Source organism: Marmota flaviventris, chromosome 1 (assembly GCF_047511675.1).
Source record: "Marmota flaviventris isolate mMarFla1 chromosome 1, mMarFla1.hap1, whole genome shotgun sequence".
In the NCBI taxonomy this organism is placed as follows: domain Eukaryota; kingdom Metazoa; phylum Chordata; class Mammalia; order Rodentia; family Sciuridae; genus Marmota; species Marmota flaviventris.
Genome location: NC_092498.1, coordinates 78066777 through 78090917, shown reverse-complemented (window position 1 = coordinate 78090917; position 24141 = coordinate 78066777). Strand labels below are relative to the sequence as shown.

The 24141-nt window shown below is 34.7% G+C and overlaps 1 protein-coding gene and 2 non-coding genes across 4 annotated transcripts in view; 2 read left to right on the top strand and 1 right to left on the bottom strand.

Annotated features, from left to right (window-relative positions):
* The first annotated feature begins 1200 nt into the window (after positions 1-1200).
* The window catches only part of Snx13 (sorting nexin 13), a 149277-nt gene continuing 126336 nt past the window's right edge, over positions 1201-24141 (top strand). For both annotated transcript variants that reach the window (XM_027932728.2, XM_071613663.1), the window contains exon 1: positions 1201-1406. In XM_027932728.2, coding sequence (XP_027788529.1) covers positions 1395-1406 — 12 coding nt within the window. In that variant the 5' untranslated portion in view covers positions 1201-1394. The remainder of the gene's footprint in view (positions 1407-24141) is intronic.
* On the bottom strand, positions 5505-5608 carry LOC114090549 (U6 spliceosomal RNA). The gene has a single exon (XR_003582378.1). It is a non-coding gene; the product is annotated as a U6 spliceosomal RNA (small nuclear RNA).
* Trnaa-ggc (transfer RNA alanine (anticodon GGC)) lies at positions 16390-16462 on the top strand. Its single transcript has one exon. It is a non-coding gene; the product is annotated as a tRNA-Ala (tRNA).

The window sequence follows — 24141 nt, the reverse complement described above, 5'->3', positions numbered from 1 at the left end:
AGCAAAGTGGAAATGATGTATAAAGTATAGATTAAAACAACAAAAACTACTTCGCTAGAATTCTTGTAAAATGGAACAAAATCAGGGTTTTCTGTTTGACTGCTTGAATGAACCATTTTGTTTTCTTGGTGGGGACAAAATATAGTACAAGATTTGTAATGCCTTTACTCACTGTTCTGAGAATTTAAGAGGAACGTATTAAGTAAATTACACTTAGCACAACAGTATTATTGGTAAGTGGAGAGAAAAGATTTCAGTACTGGGAAAGAAGAAATTAAGGGTCCTAGTTTTTCAAATGCCTTTATGAGCGCTTCTACATACTTTATCCCACTTTAGCGGTAGACTGCCTAAGGTGTCAGTCTCAGAGGGTTCTATGCACACTGAGTTCCAGAGTTTAGACCCATTTAAACTGGAACTGTATAGAATGACATACGAAATTTGCTCACTCTGATACACGAAAACATTCTATAAAGATAAAGCAATAAAGCAATTAAAGGCAAACCCGCTTTAGATATATGTTAAAGATCTCCTACTTGAAGAAAACCAAGCTCTTCTGATTATGCAAGGTGCTGTCCAATCACCAAATCCCCAAGAGCAAAGCTAAAGCCGATATGCCCATATCACATCTACAACATGTAGCGCACCCTGGTAAAGAACTCACTGGGGACTGATAGAGACAAAGGAAAGTTTGTCAAAGTTTTGGAGAAAGGAACCGCGCGGGGAGCGTTTCAGACCACGCTTTAAGCCCAGACAGTGAAGGAAGCCGACTACCCCAACTTGTTCTTCGATCGCCGCCGGGCCAGGAGATGCGAGATGGAAGTTTTTCTACAGGAAATCAGTCTCCTGGTCCCCGTGACGCTGGAGATTCGCAGCGCCATCAGTCAAAGTCTGGGCTTCTGCCATTCTCGCTCCTCCCCAGGGCTGGCCAACTCAGGCGTTTGGGGAAGGACGAACGAACTCCGCGGGCAAGCATTCCAGATTCCCTGCGACCCCGAGGCAGGGGTTTCTCTCCACTCGCAGCAATCCCGAGTTGCCCGGGGCACCTAGCCGGGGGAAGTTCGCAGCCGGCGGCAAGGGGACAACCCCGCGCCCGCCTCCATTCCTCCGCGCGCCGGCGCTATGGAGACGGTCACGAGACGCCGGCGGCTCCTGCGCCCGCCAATGGGAGCGCACGTCGCGGGGATACGCGGACGTCGCTCTTCCAAGATGGCGGCGCGTCCGTCGCGAGCAGCCGGGCCGGGGGGAAGCCAGCGAAGCCGAGTAAAGCCGCCGCCTGGGAGAGGACTGAAGGAGCAGTTGCCGCCGTTGGCGGCGGCCCGGGCAGTTTTCGCTACTGCTACGGCTGTTGCCATGCGGCGAGGCTAGGGAGGACCTCACTTCCCCGGGGTGTAATAATGTTAACAGAGGTAAGCGGCGACGGCGGCCAGTGTTTACCTGTGAAATGGGGAAGGGGCCGGCGCCAGCCCGTCAGGGAACATCATTTCTCTGGCCCGCGGGCCCGACCCCCCGCCGGGGGCCTGAGGAGCTGCGGGGATCCTACAAGTGCCCCCAGAGTAGAAGCTGTGCTGACTCAACAGAGTCCCACCACCTTTGGCTGCCGGTGCCTCGCCTTTCGCAATTGCTACTTGCCAAGTCGCCCCTGGCACTGGGCTCCCGCCTGCTGTCGCTACGTCCTAACTAATCGCTCCCTTCATGGTGTCCCCTTACATACTGGTCCGTGGCAGCGTTGGCCCCTGTGCGTTGCTGCTGGTTTTCGTTGGCCCTAAGATTTGTCCGAGGTTCCTCTTCTCGGGTCCATGGGCTCCAGGCCCTCCACCTCCGAGCTCAGTCAGCATCCTGGGTTTGCCGCTCGGCTAGATCCGTTTGTTTCCCATCCCTTACTTTGATCGCTTCATGAAGTGGACGTTTTCCATTAAGCTACACTGGGATAGCTTAGTTTACCATCCCTCTTCTTTCCCCACATCCCGTCACCGTTCGCTTAAATTGTGGTAAGCGCAAAGTTCAATGTAGCATCTACCTTCTTGATTTGTGTATATGGTCCCCTTGCTACTCTGGAATGGTTTTCTCCTTGGACATGAAATGGAAGTAGGGCAACAGTGATGAGCGAATCAATTCCCCTTTTCTAATGCCTACTGTCCATTGCACAAAACAGACTTTTTGAAGAAGTAGTTTGCCTTTACTAGCAGTACTTTAAGAGGGAGAAATTGAATTGGTGCAGCTAGGTCCTTGACTGAAGTTAGCCCAGTTATGTATAGTACATGCAGGTATTACCATCACGGACTATAAAATACTGAAGTTTGTGGATTTGATAAGGTTTTTCTTAGAATCTGTACCCTTTAAGTACTGTGAGGATCCCCATATCAGGGACTATTTTAGGCATCTTTGTGGACTGAGTCTAAGATAGGAAGCAGTTTTAATGGACAATGGGAAGTAGACCTACATGCACCAAGAAGGAAATAAAAACATTTATAGATGAGTGGCTTTTATGGTGTGAAAGTGATGATAAAGGATACTTACCTTACTTTGTCCTTGGAACTTGATGAACTCGGAGAAATGCCATACTTTGGTGTTTGTATTTAATCTATGTACAAATCCTGGCATTTGATGTGTTCGGTAAATACTACTTGATTGTAACTACTTATTTTTAGAAGTTAGAAGTTCACTTTATATTTCCATATTCTACAGGTTTTTCATTTCTGTAGTAATTTCATTGTTGGAAACTGTGACTACATCATGAATTTCTGTTGTCGTTAGCAGATTAAAAAATGAAAGTTTGTAAGCTGGGCACTGCGACATATGCTTATAATCACAGCTGCTTGGGAGGATGAGGCAGGAGGATGCCAAGTTATGAACCAGCCTGAGCAACTTTTGTAAGACATTTTCTCAAAAATAGCTGGGGATGCAGCTCAGTGGCAGAGCACTTGCCTAGCATGTGCAGGCCTTGGTTTCTATCCCCATGTGACAGCAGAAAGAAAGAAAGAACACACATAAGTTCTGTGTTTACCTTTAATGTGACATTTTGATGAGAATAGTTATCCTTATAAGTTTTCATAGGTGTCTCTAATACATAATGTTTTATAAGGCCATCTTTTGATAGAACTTGGCTGAATGTTTTAAAGATTTTTTATTACTTTCACATGAAAGTGGTATCTGACTAGTAGTGGTGTCTTGATTTGTGAAAATTGGACTTCTGAAGTTTGTGTATTTACTATAATTTTGTTTGAGCAAAGTATTTTAAACAGTAATTAAATGACAGTAGCAAGATGTATGTTAGTGTTTTGTGTGTGTGCCTTCACAAGTTTGTAAGTGGCAGACTCAGGGTTTTAACCTTGGCATTTACTACAGAGCCATTCTGTTAATCACTACTCTGGATCGCCTCTTCAAAGAAAGATCTAGATTAAATTATCCTTGGGTTTCATTTACAGTTTTCAGTATTCATTTTTATGGATTAGGAAACTGAAGCCTAGAGACTCATCCAAGGTTAAAAGATTATTAGTGACATAGTTGAAACTAGAATCTCATCTTCTGGCTCTTGAGCACAGAGTGATGACCATTTTGCTCAGCCGCTATTCTTTTTCTTTTTTTAAAAAATATTTTTGGTTATGGGTGGACATGATATTTTTATTGGTGCTGAGAATTTAACCCAGTACCTTGCATGTGCTAGGTAAGCTTTCTACCAATGAGCCACAACTCCAGCCTCAGCTGCTTTTCATTTAGTAGTTTTCATCTCTTTTGATAGGTTTTAAAACATGCTACTTCCTTGTCTGAATATTGTTAGTAAACTGAAAGGTTATTGTTACTTGAAGAAGACTTTTTACTTCACCTTAGCTTTTTTCTGACCTTAAAAAAAAAGCAAAAAACAAAAAGAAAACTTCTAAGCCTTGTGAATGGTACTATTTTGAAATATTTTAGATGTAAAATTTCACTAAATATTGGTTACTAAAAAATTAGTAGTGTGGGACTTCTTTTTTACTGTATTAGTTCTAACTACTTAGATCTGCAGGTTTTAGAGGATGATTTAATTCATGTTATATCTCAAAATATACAATGATGATTTGTGGCATGAAAGATTATCCTGCCTTTATGTTAGTCATGCACAGCAAGCATTGCCTGTGCTTAGAAAATTTGAATTTGTTCCTGGTTCCTTTACATCTCAGCATTGCAGTAGTGATATTATCTACATTAACTAGATGAAAAAACAGGTTGAGAAAGTTAAAATAGTTTGTTTAGAATCATGTAACAAGTGGTGGAGCCAGGAGTGGCATTTAGGTCCTCTTACTCAAAATTATGTGCTATTTTTTGTAGCTCAGTATGGAATGTATCTATCTTTTTTTTTTGTAGCTAATATCAGTTTACTTTTTTTTTTTTTTTTCAAACCTAGGTGGGAATACTAAGTACAGTGACATGGTAACAGCAATTATAAGTGTTTATATGAAACTTCAGTTTTGCATTTTCAAAATATACCTTTAATTGAAACCTTTTCAGAAATGAGAAACCACCTGAGTTATTCATTAGAGCTCTTTTAAGTTAGGCTGAAAGGGAAAATTACTCAGTTGAGCAAACTAATATGTACATTGAACTTTGAAACCTGTGAAAGATATTAGATTAGTATGAATTGAAAACAGACCCAGTTATATAGTTCTCATTTGTAACTCTTTGGCTTCATTTTTTACTATTTATATTCTAAATGTAATTGAATTATTTATAAGACTTGCTAGTTATATTTTTGTTTTTTCATTTTTCATACAGGGATGAGGAATAAATATGTATATCTCACATAGATATGCACATATATATATATGTAAACGCATATATATGCACACAGATATATTTAATATCTTATTATAATTTTTTCCTTCTGTCTTTGTCTCTATTTGAATGTCATGCTTTTAATGTTTCTCCTATAGCATGTTGCAAAAAAATTTTCATGGTATACTTGAAATTTATTTGTTTAATATTAATCCGCTCAACCTCTGACACATCTCTGTCTCTTTTTTTAAACCAACAATAAAATCTGTGTATAAAAATTAGGACAGGAGATATTTAACTGAAACTTTGTTTTAATTAATCTGATTTTAACAGTAGAATATAATGAAATATTTATCAGTGAATTTTTGTTAGTATACTTTAAAACTTTTCTTGATGTTTTAAAAGCTATTAGGATTATGATTCTATGTATTATTGCGGAGAATGAAAGGTATAGAAGATGTATGAAAATGGAGTAAATTGGTTCTAGTGCTTTGGCATACTCTGGAGTTTTTTTTTTTTTTTTTTGGTATGCAAAAGTTTATAACAACTTTATAAGAGACAAATACTACAAACAACTCAACTGCTCAACTGTCCATCAAAAAATGAGTGGATAAATCATTGTGGTGTAGCCACACCATGGAATACTACTGTACAACAAAAAAGGAATAGACTGTTGCTAACCACACACATATACACACAAATGGATGAATTTCAAGAGCATTATTCTGTTTTTTTAATTATATTTTTTCATTTCTTTTAATATGGAATGCATCACGAATTTGCGTGTCATCCTTGCACAGGGGCCGTGCTAATCTTCTCTGTATCGTTCCAATTTTAGTATGTCTGCTGAAGCGAGCACAAGAACATTATTCTGAATAAAAGAAACCACACATGAAGGGGTACAGACTTTATGATTTTGTGCATATGAAACTGTAACAGGGAACTGGAGCTGGACATGGTGTCACATACCTGTAATCTCTGCTACTTGGAAGACTGAGGCATGAGCACACAGGTTTGAGGTTAGCCTGGGCAACTTATACTGACCCCATTTCGAAAATGGGTAAGGGGTTGCTGGAGGTTGTTGTTGCGTAAAATTAACTACCAGCCTTTTGTAACTTGTTCTTTAAAAAATACTGCATAAAATATGTAGCCAGACACTATGGAACACACCTCTAATCCCAGTGATTTGGGAGGCTGAGACAGGAGGGCTGTAAGATTGAGGCCAGCCTCAGCAATTTAGGGGAATCCTATTAAAAAGTAAAAAAAAAAAAAAAATCAAAAGGGCTGGGAATATAGCTCTGTGGTAGAGCATCCTAGGTTTAATCCCTAGTACCAAAAAATAAGTTAAAAGTTATTAGTTGTTGGTTTGTAATGTGGGGCCGTAAGTGGATGTTAAATAAAAATTGTTTTTGTTAATTTATTAGATATAACACTGATTCTCAATTTTAAGGTTAACAGATATGGTACAGATGGGAATGGCAAGAATTTAAAAACAGTCCCAGGTTAAAATAGTTGTTAGGGTGTAAAAGGTTTTGTGGTTCACATAAATTCTGAGGATATTTACCTAAGGAAAATTAAATAGTTTTCTTCTCTTTAAGACTTCTCTTGCAGAGTGTGAGTCTGTAATCCCAGTAGCTCAGGAGGATGAGGCAGGAGGATTGTGAGTTCAAAGCCAGCCTCAGTAGAAGCCAGTCACCCTGTCTCTAAGTCAGATGCACAGTGAGGTGGGGATAAGGCTCAGTGGTCAAGTGCCCCTGAGTTCAATCACTGACCCCCCTCCCCCACCAAAAAAAAAAAAAAAAGACTTCTTATCACTTTTGATGGGTGATTTTTCTCACAAAGAAGGTGATGGAATTTGGAACATGTTGCATTTATTTAACCATGGAGACTTTCTTGTTTTGGGGGGAATCCTGAGATATAGTGAGGAGGTGTGCATGTAGAAAGCATCTTTGAACTTCTAATGCTCTTTTAAAACATGAACATGTACGGGTGCACACATACGTTATGACTTGGTTTTTGAAATTATTTATGGTAGAAACATTCTTGGGATAAATCAATCCTTAAACTATATGAACTATTTCTTTAATTATTATTCATGACATTTTAAAGACTACTAATCAGAACAAGAACTCCATAGGTTCAGTGGCATTCAAAAGATGTTAAAGTTTGCAAACAATTTTATAAAGGGAGTAGAAGACCATCAGTGTTTAGAATGAGTCTGGTTTGCCATTCTTCACACATCATTGTTTAGCATCTTTTGACCAGCTAAGCTGAATATTGCTAACTAGTTTTAATAATTTTTGTATCTATATTTATTTATTTCTGGGGATTGAACTCAGGGGCACTCAACAACTGAGCCATATCCCCAGCCCTATTTTGTGTTTTATTTAGAGACAGGGTCTCACTGAGTTGCTTATGCCTTGCTAAGTTGCTGAGACTGGCTTTGAACTCACAATCCTCCTTCTTCAGCCACTTGAGCCGCTGGGATTATAGGCATTTACCCCCACGCCCAGCTGGTGATACGTACTTAGCTCTATCAACAATATTATTACAGTAGTAAGGCAACACATAAATTAACCTATATGTTAAGCATTATAAGGTATGAGTCTTTATGTACTTATTTTTGATGTGATGTTGGGGAAATCCTTTGAACTTTCTAAGCATTAGTTTCCTTCTGTGTATAATTGGGATAATAGCACCTTCCTAGCTGCTTTCACAGTGTTATGAAGATCCAGTAAGATGGAGGGTATAACTCTATAAATTATCAATCACTGTACAAACATTAGTGGTTAAAACATCAGTTCTTTTTTTTTTTTTTTTAATATACCTTGAACTAATATGAATTCAAGTCCTAGGCTTTAACTAGCTTCATTACTTACTAGGTTCTTGGTGGCTTAGCTTTGGGGGAAGGGAAGGTGGTCTTAGGCTATTGGTAAGTTTAAGGAACACAGGGAATAGGCTAAAAGAAGTGAAAGAAAAGTAAATGTACTGAGAGTAAGTCTTGCAATTACCAAACGAACAGTGTAGTTTCTTGTGTGTAGGTAAACTGATTTCAAAGAAATTCTTAAAGGATGTTCCTAAAAATGTTTTGAAAAAGGTGGCCCTTTTGAGGTGAAGCAGTCATTTGTATGTACATATTTTAAAATGTTTGTGGGAAATCTTTATTAACCCTAGAAAAATTTTGAAAGGAAAATATGCTATTTAGGATAATATTTATAAGGATTTGATTGTAAATTATGCTATAAATTGATTTGAATAGATTAATATTTTCACCAAATATGTATATGCCTACTTTGTGCTAGGCACATGATAATAAGTTCTGGTGCTAAAGTGGTGAGTCAGACCAGAAACCTGCCCTCAGAAATCTATCAGAGCTAAATTTAGCTCTGCGCCACTTTGGACATCAAAGTGAAAGCCTGGAGGTCTTTGTCAAAATAAAACAAATACGATTAAAGGATGAAAAATTAAGAGGAAGACAAGGTTCAAGGATATAATTAAAAGATAAATTTGACTTAGATTAGTTTTTACAGTTGTAGGCAAATCACCTCAGTAGTTTCTGTAACATGGAAGCCCTGAAATGAGTTTCTTATAACTGAAGAGTCTCTACTGTCTTTAATTGTTCCATGGTAATTTAATTTATAGTGAGAAGAGAGCGGGTAATGGGGAGAACAGAGAAGTTTTTTTTTTCTTTTAATTTTTATTGTTGGTTGTTCAAAACATTACATAGTTCTTGACATATCATATTTCACACTTTGATTCAAGTGGGTTATGAACTCCCATTTTTACCCTGTATACAGATTGCAGCATCACATTGGTTACACATCCACTGTTTTACATATTACTATACTAGTGTCTGTTGTATTCTGCTGCCTTTCCTATCCTCTACTATCCCCCATCCCCTCCCCTCCCATCTTCTCTCTCTACCCCATCTACTGTAATTCATTTCTCCCCCTTGTTTTTTTTTCCCCTTTCCCCTCACTTCCTCTTGTATGTAATTTTGTATAACCATGAGGGTCTCCTTCCATTTCCATGCAATTTCCCTTCTCTTTCCTTTTCCCTCCCACCTCTCACCCCTGTTTAATGTTAATCTTCTTCTCATGCTCTTCCTTCCAACTCTGTTCTTAGTTACTCTCCTTATATCAAAGAAAATATTTGGCATTTGTTTTTTAGGGATTGGCTAGCTTCACTTAGCATAATCTGTTCTAATGCCATCCATTTCCCTGCAAATTCTATGATTTTGTCATTTTTTAATGCAGAGTAATACTCCATTGTGTATAAATGCCACATTTTTTTTATCCATTCGTCTATTGAAGGGCATCTAGGTTGGTTCCACAGTCTTGTTATTGTGAATTGTGCTGCTATGAACATCGATGTAGCAGTGTCCCTGTAGCATGCTCTTTTCAGGTTTTTAGGGAATAGACCGAGAAGGGGAGTAGCTGAGTCAAATGGTGGTTCCATTCCCAGCTTTCCAAGAAATCTCCATACTGCTTTCCAAATTGGCTGTACCAATTTGCAGTCCCACCAGCAATGTACGAGAACAGAGAAGTTTTAAAAAAAAAAATTCAGTGAATCTTTTTATTTATTTATTTATTCTTAAATAACTTTATTTTATTTATTTATTTTTATGTGGTGCTGAGGATTGAACCCAGGGCCTTGCATGTGTGAGGCGAGCGCGCTACCTCTGAGTCATAACCCCGGGCCAAATCTTTTTTATTTTTATAAAAATTAAAAAAATATATATTTTTGTGCAGTGTTGGGAATTGAACCCAGGACCTCACTCTCCATTGAACTAAGCTACCCCTGCCCCTTTGAGTGGGGAAAAAAAAAAAAAGAAGCTTTAAGTCTCCTTAGAGTGGTATAGCAAATTTTACTGAGAGACTTTGCCAAATTACATTACCCTAGGGAAAGTAATATTTGATTCCCTGATCCCTCACCTCCACATATTATATGTTTGTTTATTTGCTTATTGTATGTTTTTTTCCTACTAGGGTACTTCTGAGGCTGTAGCTTAAAGTTGTATTTCACAGCCTAGAACAGAGCTTGACATTTAGTAGCTGTCACTAAGTATTTCTTAAATGAATGCATGCTAAATATTTCCTCAAGAAAATGAAGAGAGAAATGAAAAAATACTGATTGTTTATGTTAAATTTAAACTATCAACTAATTACCCTTAAATGAATGGCTACTATCTGTGTCTTATACAGTTTATATAGTGAGAATACTTGTTTGGAATTAGCTGGATCAAAAAATATTGAACTTTAATTTAATTAGGGATATGGTTATCTTAATTTTTCATATAGGGAAAAATCTGATTAGATTGTTATTGATATACTCAATTATAATTTCAAGAGTTAGATTTTTATTTTGCTTCATTTATTACTTGATATATATTATAGTTTCATGAGTACTATTAAATTTTATTCCTGATCTAGAGACACTTACAGAAAGCTTTGTTGATAATAGTACAAAATACATTTAGCTGAGTGTTTCAGTTTATAGTGTTTCATTTATAGTGAGAAGGGAGCCATCTTGAAAGTTCTCAAATATTCACTAAGGAACAATTTGGTCATGGATTTCAAAATTGGAAATTTTGGGGGAACATTTCCAAGGAGGGCAGCTGCTACCACAGTTTCTTGACTAAAATGTCTCTTAGGGTCACATTTAAAAACAGATTATTGTTGGTCATTTTTTGCCCATCTATAATTCCTTTGTATAGAGAAATAATATGTAACAGAAAAGTTCAATAAAATAAGCCTACTCTGTTTGAATGTTTAAACTAGAATCTTTATAATGTACTTCTGAAGTTAGTGTTAGTCCTGAGATCCTTTTATTCTCAATCATTTATGAAAGCCCTAAATGCTTTGCTTTTGACCTTAGCACCCTGCATTGTTGAAAAATCCTTAGTTGTTGCTCCACTAAATCCTGAATTGGTTTTGCTTCTGAAACCCTGAAACTATTTCTAGTTTCTTTATGGTTTGACACAGGATAGATACACAGTTCTTTGTATGACTTCTTTCTTTTCATGCTAGAGTTGTGTTACAGTGTGATGTATGGGCATGACTTCTTTCTTTTCATGCTAGAGTTGTGTTACAATGTGATGTGTGGAGAATGGTCATAGGATTCACCATATTTTGAGCTTGGAAGTTGTAAACTGCTATCGTATTATTTCTATGGAATAGGTATTATAAAATAAAATATCATCTCATTTCAGTTGTTACGTAAATGTTACAAAATAATAGTCTGACTTCAAAACACACTATTAAATGTTATCCATTCTTTCTACAAGCCATGTTGGATTTTGCAATTTCTTTTTGGTATCTCTTCCTGAGTTTGAAATAACTGCTTTTCTCATATTTTTTCCTTAGCTGAGAAAATCATTGGTTTAATCAGACTGCAACTATTAGTATAATATCCACCTACTTTTACATCTGATTTTTTTCTCCTGCAGTATTGCAGATAGTCTAATTGTGATAGGTCAGGAGAGGGAAATATACTAGAGGGAGATTGGAGAAAACTTGAAGGGTGGAACACAACGAAGATATATAAAGAACCAAATTGTGTACTTCATAAATCATAAAGGTTTTAGAAAACCTAATAGGCTTTGAGAGAGTCTTATGATTTATTCAAATTGTATTTTATGAACCCCAAATTCTAGAAGTTAATATCTGATAGAATATTCAATAAAGTGTTTCAATTTAAAGTGTTTCATTTATAGTGAGGGAAGCTGGAATTAGCTGGATCAAAAAATATTGAACTTGAATTTAATTAGGGATATGGTTATCTTAATGTTTCATATAGGCAAAATCTGATTAGATTGTTATTTTTATATTAATGCACAGTTTATATGACTATGAAGACAATGAGATTATGTTTGTTATGGGACTCATATCACAAATGCATATTTCTTATTTCAGTGTATAAAAACTTTTTTTTTTTTTTTTTTTGTACTGTGGATTGTGAACCCAGGGGTGCTTAAACAACTGAGCCACATCCCCAGCCCCTTTTTCTGTTTTGTTTAGAGATAGGGTCTCACTGAGTTGCTTAAGGCCTCGCTAAGTTGCTGAGGTTGGCGTTGAACTTGTGATCCTCCTGTTTCAGCCTTCCAGGCTACTGGGGTTATAGGTGTGGGCCACTGCACCCAGCTAAACTTTCGATTGAGTGAGGCTGGTGTCACATTAGTTAGGTTTGAATCTAAATTTTGTTGCTTCAAAACATTTTGGCTTTGGGGAGGTTAGTAACTTTTCTGCCTCTGTTTTCTCATCTCTGTGATTTATGAATTACTAATACTTAATCCCATAGGGTTTTTATCAGTATTAAGTAGTACATGTTAAGTACATGTATTTCTCAAATACTGTACAGTATTTCTCAAAGTAACAATAAATAATACTAGGTATTATTATTTTTCTTTTTGTATAAATAGCAAGTGATTTTCAAAATTTAGAATTTAATTTTTGATGTTTTCTGTACTCTTGTTTCATTGAGTAAGTTTAAAAATGTTACTAATTCTTTTTTGACTCAGGTGATCCCATTCTTTCATTACTTTCAATCTCAGCTTTTATTGGCTTTCTAATTATTACATTTGCAAAGTGAATACTAAAAACTTGAGTTTAGACTCAATTTTAGGAGGGATGACACCTGACTGAATATTATGAATTGATCATAATCAGAAGTTTTGATTAACCATTATATTTGTGGCGGGGGTGGGGAAAGGAGGGGAAGAGAGAGAGAGAGAGACACACACACACACACACACACCACTAAAATTTTAGTGAAGATAAAATGGGAAAATTCTTGTATACTCCCATATTATGCATTCAAAATGTTATTATTGTACAGTTTTATGACATGTAAAGTACTATAATTCTTGCTAATTTAATAAGGTTATACAGAGTAGCTCTAAATTTATAGAAAGGTCTTAGAATAATCAAATAATTGAGTATTTTACAATTTATTAAATTCTATGAAATTGTCATAGGGAACAGAAAGGTGAGGAATGTTTAATTTTTTTTTCTAATATGTACTTGGTTTGTGTTATTAATAGTACTGTGTAGTAGTTTAAGAAAAGGATTTAGGGCTGAATTATTACAAATACAATCAGTACTTATATAAATCAGAATTATGGGTATTTAAGGAGATAAGTAATTTCCAGTTCCTTTATAAAATAGCTGCTCATATTGTATTATTACATGTGGGTTCATGTAATAATACAATAAACTGTTAGACTAAAGGAGTAGGGTGTTCTAATACAGTAACATTTTACTTAGCTAGAGATTATGCTACCAAGGTTCTTTGTGTGTGAGTTTCTGTCTGTCTCTATTTTCCCCTCTACATTTAGTTTTTTCTTTCTTGTTGTTGCTTTATGTATGTTTCCCCCCCACCACCACTTCTATATTTTCTGTGTTTTAAAGGCTTGCTTATGTTGAGTTTTGTTTTTCCAGTTTTCAGTTTTCCTTCCCCTCAAATAAATTTAAAAGACCACAATAGAAAATTTCTTTTATTTTTATGTTTGCTTCATTTGTGAATTTAAAAATATTTTTCATTGCTGATTTATAAGGTTAATAAATATGATAGTTTGTTTTTTCTTAAACATACAGCCCAGTATAATTTTATTATATAACTCTTGCCTGAATTTATATTGATTAAAAAGACTAATTTTCTTTCCATTAAATCAATATTATTGAGCTTATTTTTTTCAGTTGTAAATTAAGAGCATCTTGTGTTAGTTTTAGAGTCAGGATCATTGTTCTGATATTGATGTTTTACTCTGTAGTCCTCAGGATTATGCAGGAAATTTATCTGAATCTATACTAACTCTAGAACATACCCTGAAAGTTATCTTAATACCACAGAATCTACATTGGATTCTTTAAGAATATCAAGGACTTTAAGATATTATGATCAGATTAGTTCCATTATTTCTGATAAATTAAATTTTTGAATCTTTATAAATTGATTATTCAGATGTTGTATGCAGAATTTCGTTTACCCCTTTTAAAAAACACCTATGTGATAGTGTAGTAGTTCAGAACGTGCTTAGATTTTAAGCTAAACTCAGTTCATGCTTCAGTTCTATGACAACTGTTTCTTTTTCTGTTGAATATATTTAGTAATATAACTTATGTTGTGAGAATTGGATATATGTAAAGCAGTCACAAAAGTCCTAATAGTACTTAGTAAATGCTAGCCCAAATTATTATTTTATTTGTTGCCCTTTTTCGTAAGAAATAAATGAAGGATTAGGAGATTGGTGACAGTTTAGTGTTAAGCCACACATTGAGGATCTAACATTATCTACTGTGATAGGCTTGTACAGTTTTGATTTCCCCGTGGATTATATATTATCAGGAAAAGCAAGTTAGGAGTTGTAAATATTGGGAGTGTTTGTTATTCTTAATGTTATAACAGTATATGAATGAGGGATAAACAGGGCTTTTTGTGAATATGGCCTGTTTTGTTTTGGTTTTACTCCAGTAAACTTTCATACAGGAACACTTGTGAATAGAAATCTTCCGATGTATGAATTGAATTTATTCTAATTCATTCAGATGTTAAAACAACTTAAGGTGAATTTCTATGTAATTTAACTTATTTCTTAGTATGAGATAATGGTAGAGAATGATGTTTGGAGAATCTTTAAGTACTTTAATATGGTCCAAATAGCTGGTAGACAATAGATTGTTGGCTTAGAAATGCCAAGTGCAATACTGTGTTATGTCAGAGTTATACACTATATTTTAATTTAGTGTTGTAGTGAGAAGGCATCTAAATGGAATAGGAAATTATTGAGAAACCTGGACATTCAAGAATTTTTAGGTCTCTTTTCTGTGAAAGGGTCCACGGTCTCCCTTTAGAGTGTCTTCTTTCCCTTCTAATAAACTGTGCTGTATTTTATTTATTTATTTGGGGATGAGGTGGCTGGGAATTGAACTCAGGGGCACTTGGCCACTGCTCCACATTCCCAGCCCTATTTTGTATGTATTTTATTTAGAGACAGGGTCTCACTGAGTTGCTTAGTGCCTTGCTTTTGCTGTGGCTGGCTTTGAACTCAGGATCTTCCTGCCTCAGCCTCCAGACCCAGTGGGATTAATGGTGTGCGCCATCACATCTAGACTTTGCTGTATTTTAAACTTGTTTTTGTATTTTATTTTTGATGTTTTTTGCCCTGAAAAATAATGAAATAATGTCCTTTTCCCCCTTCAATATGTTTCTGGTGTTATTTCAGAAAACATGATGAATCAAAATCATCTTCATTGTTCAGAGAGACCTTTTTAAAGAAATGATTTAAATACTACTTAAAAAATTTGTTAGATGTTTTATAAGAAGCAGAATGTTTAATATACTTAATTATCTCTAAGAATATATTCAAAATTACTAACAATAGTTATCCCATTCCTTGGTATTTATTCAGAAAAACTAAAATTAGCATACTACAGTGATGTTAATTGCGTGCAATTCACAGTAGCCAAGTTATGGAACCAACCAAGATGCCCATCAACATACAAATGTAATAAAGAAAATGTAGTGCCATCAACAGACAGATAGAATAAAGAAAGTGTAATACTCATTCACAATGGAGTCTTACCTACAGAAGAATGAAATTGTTTGTCATTTGCTGGTAAATGGATGGAACCTGAGAACATCATGCTAAGTGAAATAAGCCAGACTTAGAAAGTCATGGGTTGAATATTTTTTCTTATATGCTGGAGAGAAATAAGACATTAAGAAAAAGGGGATCTCATGAAAGTAGAAGGGAAAATAGTAGGGTAGAGGAAGAGGGTTGAGGGGGAGGGAAGGAAACTGAGAAAGGGGAGGAACTGGAGAATGAAATTAACCAAACTGTGCTATGTGCATGTATGAATGTATCATGGTGAACTCCACTTTTATGTATAACTATAATGCACGAATTACAAAAACAATAAATAGAAGGATGGCCAGTTGAGTAGAGGAAGGGTGTCAGGGTAGGGAAGAGGGGAGAGAATGGGGGGAAGTACTGGGGATTGAAATGGAGCAAATTATGTTATATGCATTTATGAATGTCAAAATGAACCCCACTATGCATTAATAAAAGGAAATAAAATCACAACATAATTTTCAACCTTTTAAAAATCTCCATATTGATCAAAATTTGGCTTTCTTTTTTAAAATTTATCTGTATATTTTGTCCTAGGTGAGGAGTATCATATCTTAGAGATCATATTTTAATTAAAAAACTTGTTTATGTTGTTTGTTTAAACTTTGATAAGATTAGACAGAGATCTCATTTTTTCATGTAGGCGTTCACACCTAATTATTTTTAAAAAATGTGGGCTCATATGAATATACAAATAAATTTATAACCTGTCTTCTTAATATATTGTAGATTTATGGAAAATTTTACTTTACAACATTCTTGTGAAAATTATAACTGAAAGATTAGTGTTATTGAACATTAAAGGAAAACTGTGCTGCATCATTAAATAGAATTCATTGCAGATATGCAAAGATGCTTCTTTATTAGAAAATATATTAACATAGCTCATTATTAATTGATAAGTAGAAGAAAAAAGAGTATTATAGTTCATGTCCATTAGGCATTTGATAAAAGTTTTTTTTTTTTTTTTCCTAATTAAGTGTATTTAATAAAAAAGGTAAATTAGGGGCTGGGGTTGTAGCTCAGTGGTAGAGCGTTTGCCTGGCATGCATGAGGCCCTGAGTTCAATCCTCAGCACCACATAAGAATAAATAAATAAAAATAAAGATATTGTGTCCATCTACAACTAAAAAATATTATAAAAAAATTTAAAAAGGTAAATTATTTATTAAAAGTGTTAAATGTCAGCAGCATGCTTTATAATCTTATATACAGCTTTTTCAAAACATTTAACTTTCCACATGTTATTTTTGTTGTTATAACTATTAAGGTAAATTGCAAACATTATGTCATTTCTTAAAATACTCCCATAAATCTTCCAAGAAACAGGATTTTTAAAATATAACTGCAAACTGGGTACAGTGATTCTAGCACTGAGGTAGGAGGATTACCCGGTGTGATGCCAGCTTCTGCAATTTAGCCAGGCCTTAAGCTGCTTGAGGAGATCCTGTTTCAAAATAAAAAGTAAAAAGGGCCAGGGATGTGACTCAGTGGTAAAGCACCCCTGGGATTAAATCTCTAGTACAAGGAAATAAAAAACAAACATATATATATAATCTGCAACATTATTGTCATACCTAATATTACCAGTAATTCTCTGTTGTCATCTAATACTCAGTGTTTACATTTTCCTGGTTTGAACCAGTATCTTCTAATCCAGTAATGTGATTATTATGTTTCTTTAATCCCAAATGTTTTCTCTGCCTTTCTTCTTCCTTTTTCTCTTCTTAATCAGTTTTCCTACTCTCTGTCCTCCTGTTTCTCCTCTTCCTCCTCTTTATTGCTGTGGGGGCTTGTCCTGTGCATTGTAGGATGCTTTAGCATTGCCCCTGGTCTCTGTGATAGCACCCTCAGCCCTGTGTTATGATTACCAAAAATCTCTCTACATTGCCATATGTCTCCTGGAGGTAGAACTTGCCCCAGTTTAAGAAACACTGAATTAAAGGTGGCATCTAATTAAAAAACAAAAAAGTCCAAAACTTATATTTTAAATTTTTTTTTATCTTGTTCAATCCTGAGTCAATTTTGTTTCCTTGGTTTTCTTGCTTATTCTTTAGGCTTATATATTTCTTTTCTCTATGTTGTTTAGTAAGTGGTAATGTGAAGAATAACTTTACTAAGATTCATTTGGATATTGTAAAAATGTAACTGTATGATTCAATGCATTGATGGATACAATTCATTGATTTTTGGTATATTCAGAGTTGTGTATTTACCATCACATGTTGTGTAATGAATTATCCCTCACCCTTTAGCCATCACTTCCCAGTTATCCCTCCCCCATACTCGGTTCTTATAATGTTTTTTTTTTTTTATATTACACATATATATTTTTTTATATTTATTTTTTAGTTATAGTTGGACACAGTACCTTTATTTCACTTATTTATTTTTATTTGGTGCTGAGTATCGAACCCAGGGTCTCACACATGTGAGGTGAGCACTCTACTGCTGAGCCACAATCCCAGCCCTATCTGGTTATATTTTATGAACTGAATTGTACAGTATGTGATCCTTTGTGACTGTTTTCTTTCTCTTAGCATGTTTTCAAGGTTCATCTGTATTGTGTCATGTGTCAGAACATCAGATTTCTTTTTATTGCTGAATAGTATTTCATTGTATGGATATATTGCATTTTGCTTATCGTCTTATCAGTTGCTGGGCATTTAGTTTATTTCCACTTTTTTTTTAAAAGTTGGACACAATACCTTTATTTTATTTGTTTATTTTTTATGTAGTGTTGAAGATTGAACCCAGTATGTGTGTACTAGGCAAGTGCTACCCTTGAGCTACAACTTGGCCCTTCCACTTTTTGATTACTATAGAATAATGCCGCTGTGAACATTTGTATAAGTTCTTATTTAGACATGTGGTTTTATATCTTTTGTATATATGCCCAGGAATGGATTGCTGGGTCATATAGTAAATCTCTGGGTTTTTGAGAAACTATGAACTTTTAAAAAATGGTTTCACTCTTTTATGTTCCCTCAACAGTATAGGAACATTCTGTTTTCTCCACATCCTGCAGAATACTTGTTATTGTCTTATAGTTGTTTTGCATTTGCATGTCCCTTATGTCTAATATTGAACACATTTTCATGTATTTATTAACCCTTTGCATATTTTCTTTAGAGAAATGTCTGTTTAAAAATGAGTTCAGTTGTAAGAGTTCTTTGTGTATTCCAAGTAGAATTCTATTATCAGATATATGATTTGCAAATATTCTCTCCCAATCTGGGCGTCAACTTTTGATTTTCTTGATGGTAACATGTGCAGCACAAAATCTGCTTTTGATATAGTTTAGTTTATCTTCTGTTTCTTGTGCTTTTGATGTTCGAAGGTAATTATTTAAATTCTATGAGCATTTTTACTAAGGGTTAGTTTCAGGTAATGGTATCAAATACCACTTATGAAAGAAAAAATAGACAAAAGGCAGACTGAAATTAAGCCATTATTGTTTTTTTCAACTTGAATTGAAAGTTTTTTCCATGCATTTTATTATCGTGTCTAGATGGTGTATATATTTATGGAAGACTCTACTGAGGATTTGAGGGTAGCAGGGGCATGGGTTTACATTGTAGTGGTGCTGGATAATTAACAACCACTATGTTCTGTAGGGTAAACTAAAACTGTAGTAATCTAAAATTCTGTAACATTGTAGTTTTTCATTGCCTGCTGTGAGTGTTCTTCATGGCCTAGAGGCGGAGGACTAGTCCTTCAAAACAGGAGACTTGGTTTTTTTTTTATTTATTTGCTTATTTTTTAGTTGTAGTTGTCAATACCTTTATTATTTATTTATTTTTATGTGGTGCTGAGGATTGAACCCAGGGCCTTGCATGCACTAGGTGAGTGCTCTATCGCTGAGCCACAATAAACATGCTGTTTCTGCCTGTGTGATCTGCTTATTTGCTGCATGATCTCATGCATTATTGGGGTGTTTGCTCATTGTCTTTTTTTCACAGTGCATTCTGACTGTCTGGAGCTTAGCCTTGGAGATCTTTATTGGCATTCTCTTTCACCAGTTTTCCAGGTCCAGGATTCACAGCTCAGATCATTGTGTGGTCCTGTTGCCTTTTTACAAGGAGCCACTTGGCCTTAGTGTTTACCTTCATCATCTCTGCCTTCTTAGTGTCATGCTTCTCACTGAAGTCTTTAAAAGTTCCATTTGCCACATAAACTGTGACATATTTTTCTTTAAACATTTTCCATATTCAAATCTGATTTAAAGATCCTGTGCATGGTAGATTATTTCCTGGTTGTTTTCACAATTTAACCAACTATTTTGTTTTACTTTTTCAAAATAGGATATTGATTTAACATTTTTTTGGTTTGATGGAGTACAAGAAATTTTGTGATTATTGGTAGAAATAAATGTAAGGATTTATTTCTTCACCTAAATCTTTTAAATAATTGTTAATTTAATATGCATAGATGATTTGGAATATGATGTAATCTTTGTAGGAAAAGTGGTATTTGCTATCTAAAAGTAGCAATATAAAAATAACTGCAGCTTATTTTCCTTTCTAATCATTAACTGGCATCCTAACACATATGTTCCACTTGCCTTTAAATAGTTATTTTTATATTGTTACTTGTAGTTTATATTTTTTGTTTTAAAAAATTATATGCTCTTGAAAAGTAAACCAGTGTAGAAATGTACTAAGTAAAAAGTGAAAGTTTTATTTACTTTTTCCAATTTAAAATAATCAGTGTCTACTTCCATATTTTTCTTTGTGTAGACACATCAGAGTTTTCATCAAATTTCAGAAAAATTACTCTTAAAGGAAGTAATATGAATTATCTTCCTCTTCCTTGATAATTTTTATTAGTGCTTAATTTTTCCAGTAGTTTTTGTTTATTGTTACACTACAGTTTTCTCCCATTCTCTCTTCTCTGTGGACAGTAGTTGCTCAGTGAATTGATTTGATTCAGAATCCAAGAGCAAATGAAACATATATGTTAGGATGCCATTATTGATCAGAAAGGAAAATAAACTGGTAAAGATGTGTCACCGGAGGTGAAGAGAGGATCTTGATTTCTAAGACATTGATTTAGATGATTGTTCAGAAGATCTGTGTTTTCTTTTACTTACCATATACTTGTTGGGAGCCACTATGTGTGCCAGATACTGTATTTGGCATCAAACATACAAAAGTGAACAAAACATGCACAGTTTATATGCTCATGAGACTTATTGCTTGTGGTAGGTATAGGAAAATAGGCAATTCCAATGTGAGATAAATGTGAATACTGGCAAGAGTCTTTAAAATGGTGAACTATGGAGTTCAATCTAGAAATGAAAGTAAAGAAGTATGGAAGTAGGTAAGAAAGGAAAAAGTACTAAAATCAAGAGCCTGCAACTCTGAATGATAGTGAAAAAATAGATGCAGTTACCCTAACTGATTTAGAATTAGAAGATTGAGGTCAGAGAATAAGTATGTAGGATAGAAAAGAATGTTTTATTGACATGTATCAGAGTTTTCTGATGAATGATTAATAGTGCTCAGGGGATCAGTGGTTTTCACAAGACTGCAGATTGGAATCACTGGGAAACTATAAATTACCAAAGTCCTTATCTTAACTTTGTTGCACATTGGAAATCCTGATGCTTGGCTTCCATCCCTAAGTAATCTGTTTTAATATTACGTAGTGTTATCTGGGTAGTGGGGTTTTTAAATGCTTTTCTGCCTCACTGCTCTTTAAGTAATTCTTTTTTTTTTTTTTTTTGAATTTTTTAATATTTATTTTTTAGTTATTGGCGGACACAACATTTTTGTATGTGGTGCTGAGGATTGAACCCGGGCCGCAGGCATGCCAGGCGAGCGCGCTACCGCTTGAGCCATATCCCCAGCCCCTAAGTAATTCTAATATATATATATATATATATATATATATATATATATACACACACACAGAAATTTTATAGGAGCATGGCCTGCATCCTGAAGTTTGGGTTCATGATAAAGAACAAACAACCTTTGTTTTGAAAGATTGGAAAGAAGCAGCTTTTTACTTGAGGCAAGATAGTGAAGTTGTTGGGGGATATGAGAGTACTTATTTTTACAGTGGAACAGAGTGAGCCTAGAGGGAAGCTTTAGGAGGAGGGAAGGAGGCAGTGGGAAGTTGGATGAAGTAGTAAAAAGCAAGAACAGTACAGCCTTAAGAGTATAGGAGAGGATTGATAACTAAATTTAGCTCTAGAGGTGACTAAGAATATCAGTGCTTAGGAGATTCAGAATTAGTCTGGAGAATTCTGATATTCATCAGTCCTGTGACAGATGATAATTGAATTGGGTGCATGGTTCTTGACATTTGGGGTCTTGATGAATTTAATTTTATAGGAGTCTTAGCCTTGTAGCCTTTTTGACAAGGGGTCTGGATTATTGGTGCACGATCCAGAGAGAAGCCCATGTTTATAAATTATTGTTCCCCAGGTCCCTTGCTAGTGGCTAGAAGCTGTTCTATCTAGCTAGGGTGAGCCTCTAAAAGTCTAAAAGTTTGGTAATTCTGCTTAATGTAGCTCATTTCACTCATAAGTGTTGCTTGGATGAGTATGCTGTGCTATCTCACAAGGGCAAAGCCTTTAGTATTTCTTTTACACTTGATGCTTTTCAGGAACAATTTTAAATTTCTCAGTCCCAGATTTGTGACCAACTATTGATAGATTTTACTTTTTTCAATGTATGAGAAATGTATAGGAAAATAGGCAATTCCAATGTGAGATAAAACAAAGGGGAGGAGGACCTTATTTATTATCTAGGCAAACTCCCCTCACTTGTGCGTTAGAATTTCATGCGTAGAGGATTGAAGTTAGTTTCAAAAAGAAACCACTTGACTTAGATATAAACTGTCAATGGACTGGAGATCTATGATTGTTATACTGATTTACATTTGGTGCAAGAAAAAATGGTTTCACTGCAACTCATTAGTGATATTTTGGCACTGTTAAACTTGGAAATATTAGAACATCAAGCATCACTATTAGCAGATTACTTCAAATTTATTTTATTTTAAAATTAAAGCTTTTAGAAGTATAGTGCTTGTAGGCTTTATGAACTACCCTAGTTATGCATGAGAAACTATGATTTTGCTTTTGAATGAGGAGTTCATTCAAAACATTTTCAAAAAAAATCCATTTTATTTTTCGTCAGAGTAAGGTAAGAAGTAAAATAGTGAATTTGGTAGCAGCTTGTTGTAGAAATAAGAAAATAGTATGCTAAGTAAAAACAAGACTTTCACATAATTATAGTATATCATAGTAACTAGTAATTAAAACCCATGTACTTTTACTAAGCAAATTATATATCATGATTAAAGCTTTTACACTTTTTAAATTAGATGATTTTGCATATAGTGACTGTATTTCACGTGTTTGAAATATGAAACTCAGAATAACTTTTTGAGGTGCAACTCCAGGTAGATAAAACCTGTGATGGGTTATGGGGAATTGAGCTACTTGAAAAGTATACTGTAATTGCTAGGTTGTGACATAACATTTTTATGTGTCTTTTGTGTTCATAGAGATATGCTTCACAATATGAAAACTGAGGAGCAATCACGCTAAATGGTGCATGTATTACTTTGCTTTTTAAAAATATTTTTTAGCTGGACACAATACCTTTATCTTACTTATTTCGTTTTATGTGGTGGTAAGGATTGAACCCAGATCCTTGCATGTGCTAGACGAGCGCTCTCCCTCTGACCCACAATCCCAGCCCATGCTTTTTTGACTAACTTTCCCCTAACCATCTGATGTTTAGGTGAATATGACTATTACTCATTTTTTTAAAACTCATTGTATTTTGTTGAAGAACTCTATCCAGCAAAACCATTGTCTTAGTCATATGAGGTTAAATTTTGCAGTTTAGTTTTATAGAGTCAGATTCAGGCTATTTGTAGGAATTCTGTTAAAATTTTTTCGTTGGCTATGACAGATACATCATTTTGTTAAAAATTTCTAGGCCATAATTATTTCTATTATACCAAATGGTATGACATTCTGATAACTCAGGTTAACATTTGTTATGTGGGAATATATCCAAAGCATTTCCCTAGGAAAAATTTGTCTTTACTTTCTTGTCTTTGCTGTAGTCCATATAAAAATAGGGTGGTAATAAGACTTTTTAGTTTTTATAGCTTAACTGATTCTAGGTGAATATGGATCAACTCTAATCATAATTATAGAATATCAATAGTTAGTAACCTTGAGTAATTTATTATAACCTTTCTTCTAGATTCTTTATTTTCTAAAACTGATTTTTCATTTATTGTTAATTGTGATTAGATTGTTTGATTTTTGTCTTTGGATATAGTTTTGACTCCTAGAGGACCATAATTTTATAACACATTAGTTGTAGAATTAACACATTAGTAGAATTAACCTTTATAGCATTATTATTGCATATAAATATTAATACTCATTATGTTCATTTTTACTTAAAAGTCATTATGAAAAGGAGTTGTGATAAACTTCTTATGATTTTATTTGTTAAACCATTACTGAGAACATTAACCAGTACATCATACTTTGTCTTTCAAATAAATTCCTATATGATACAATTCTTTAAAAATTTACTACTTCAGATACAGAACACCAGTTAATGGGAGGGACCTTAGTATCATCTGTTCTCAACCTGCTTTACAGATGAAAAAATAGAGGACTGGAAAGGTTAGCTTTGACCCAGTATTTTTTTTAAAAAAACTTTTTTTTAAAAAAAATATTGTTTTTAGGTGTAGATGGACACAATACCTTTATTTTATTT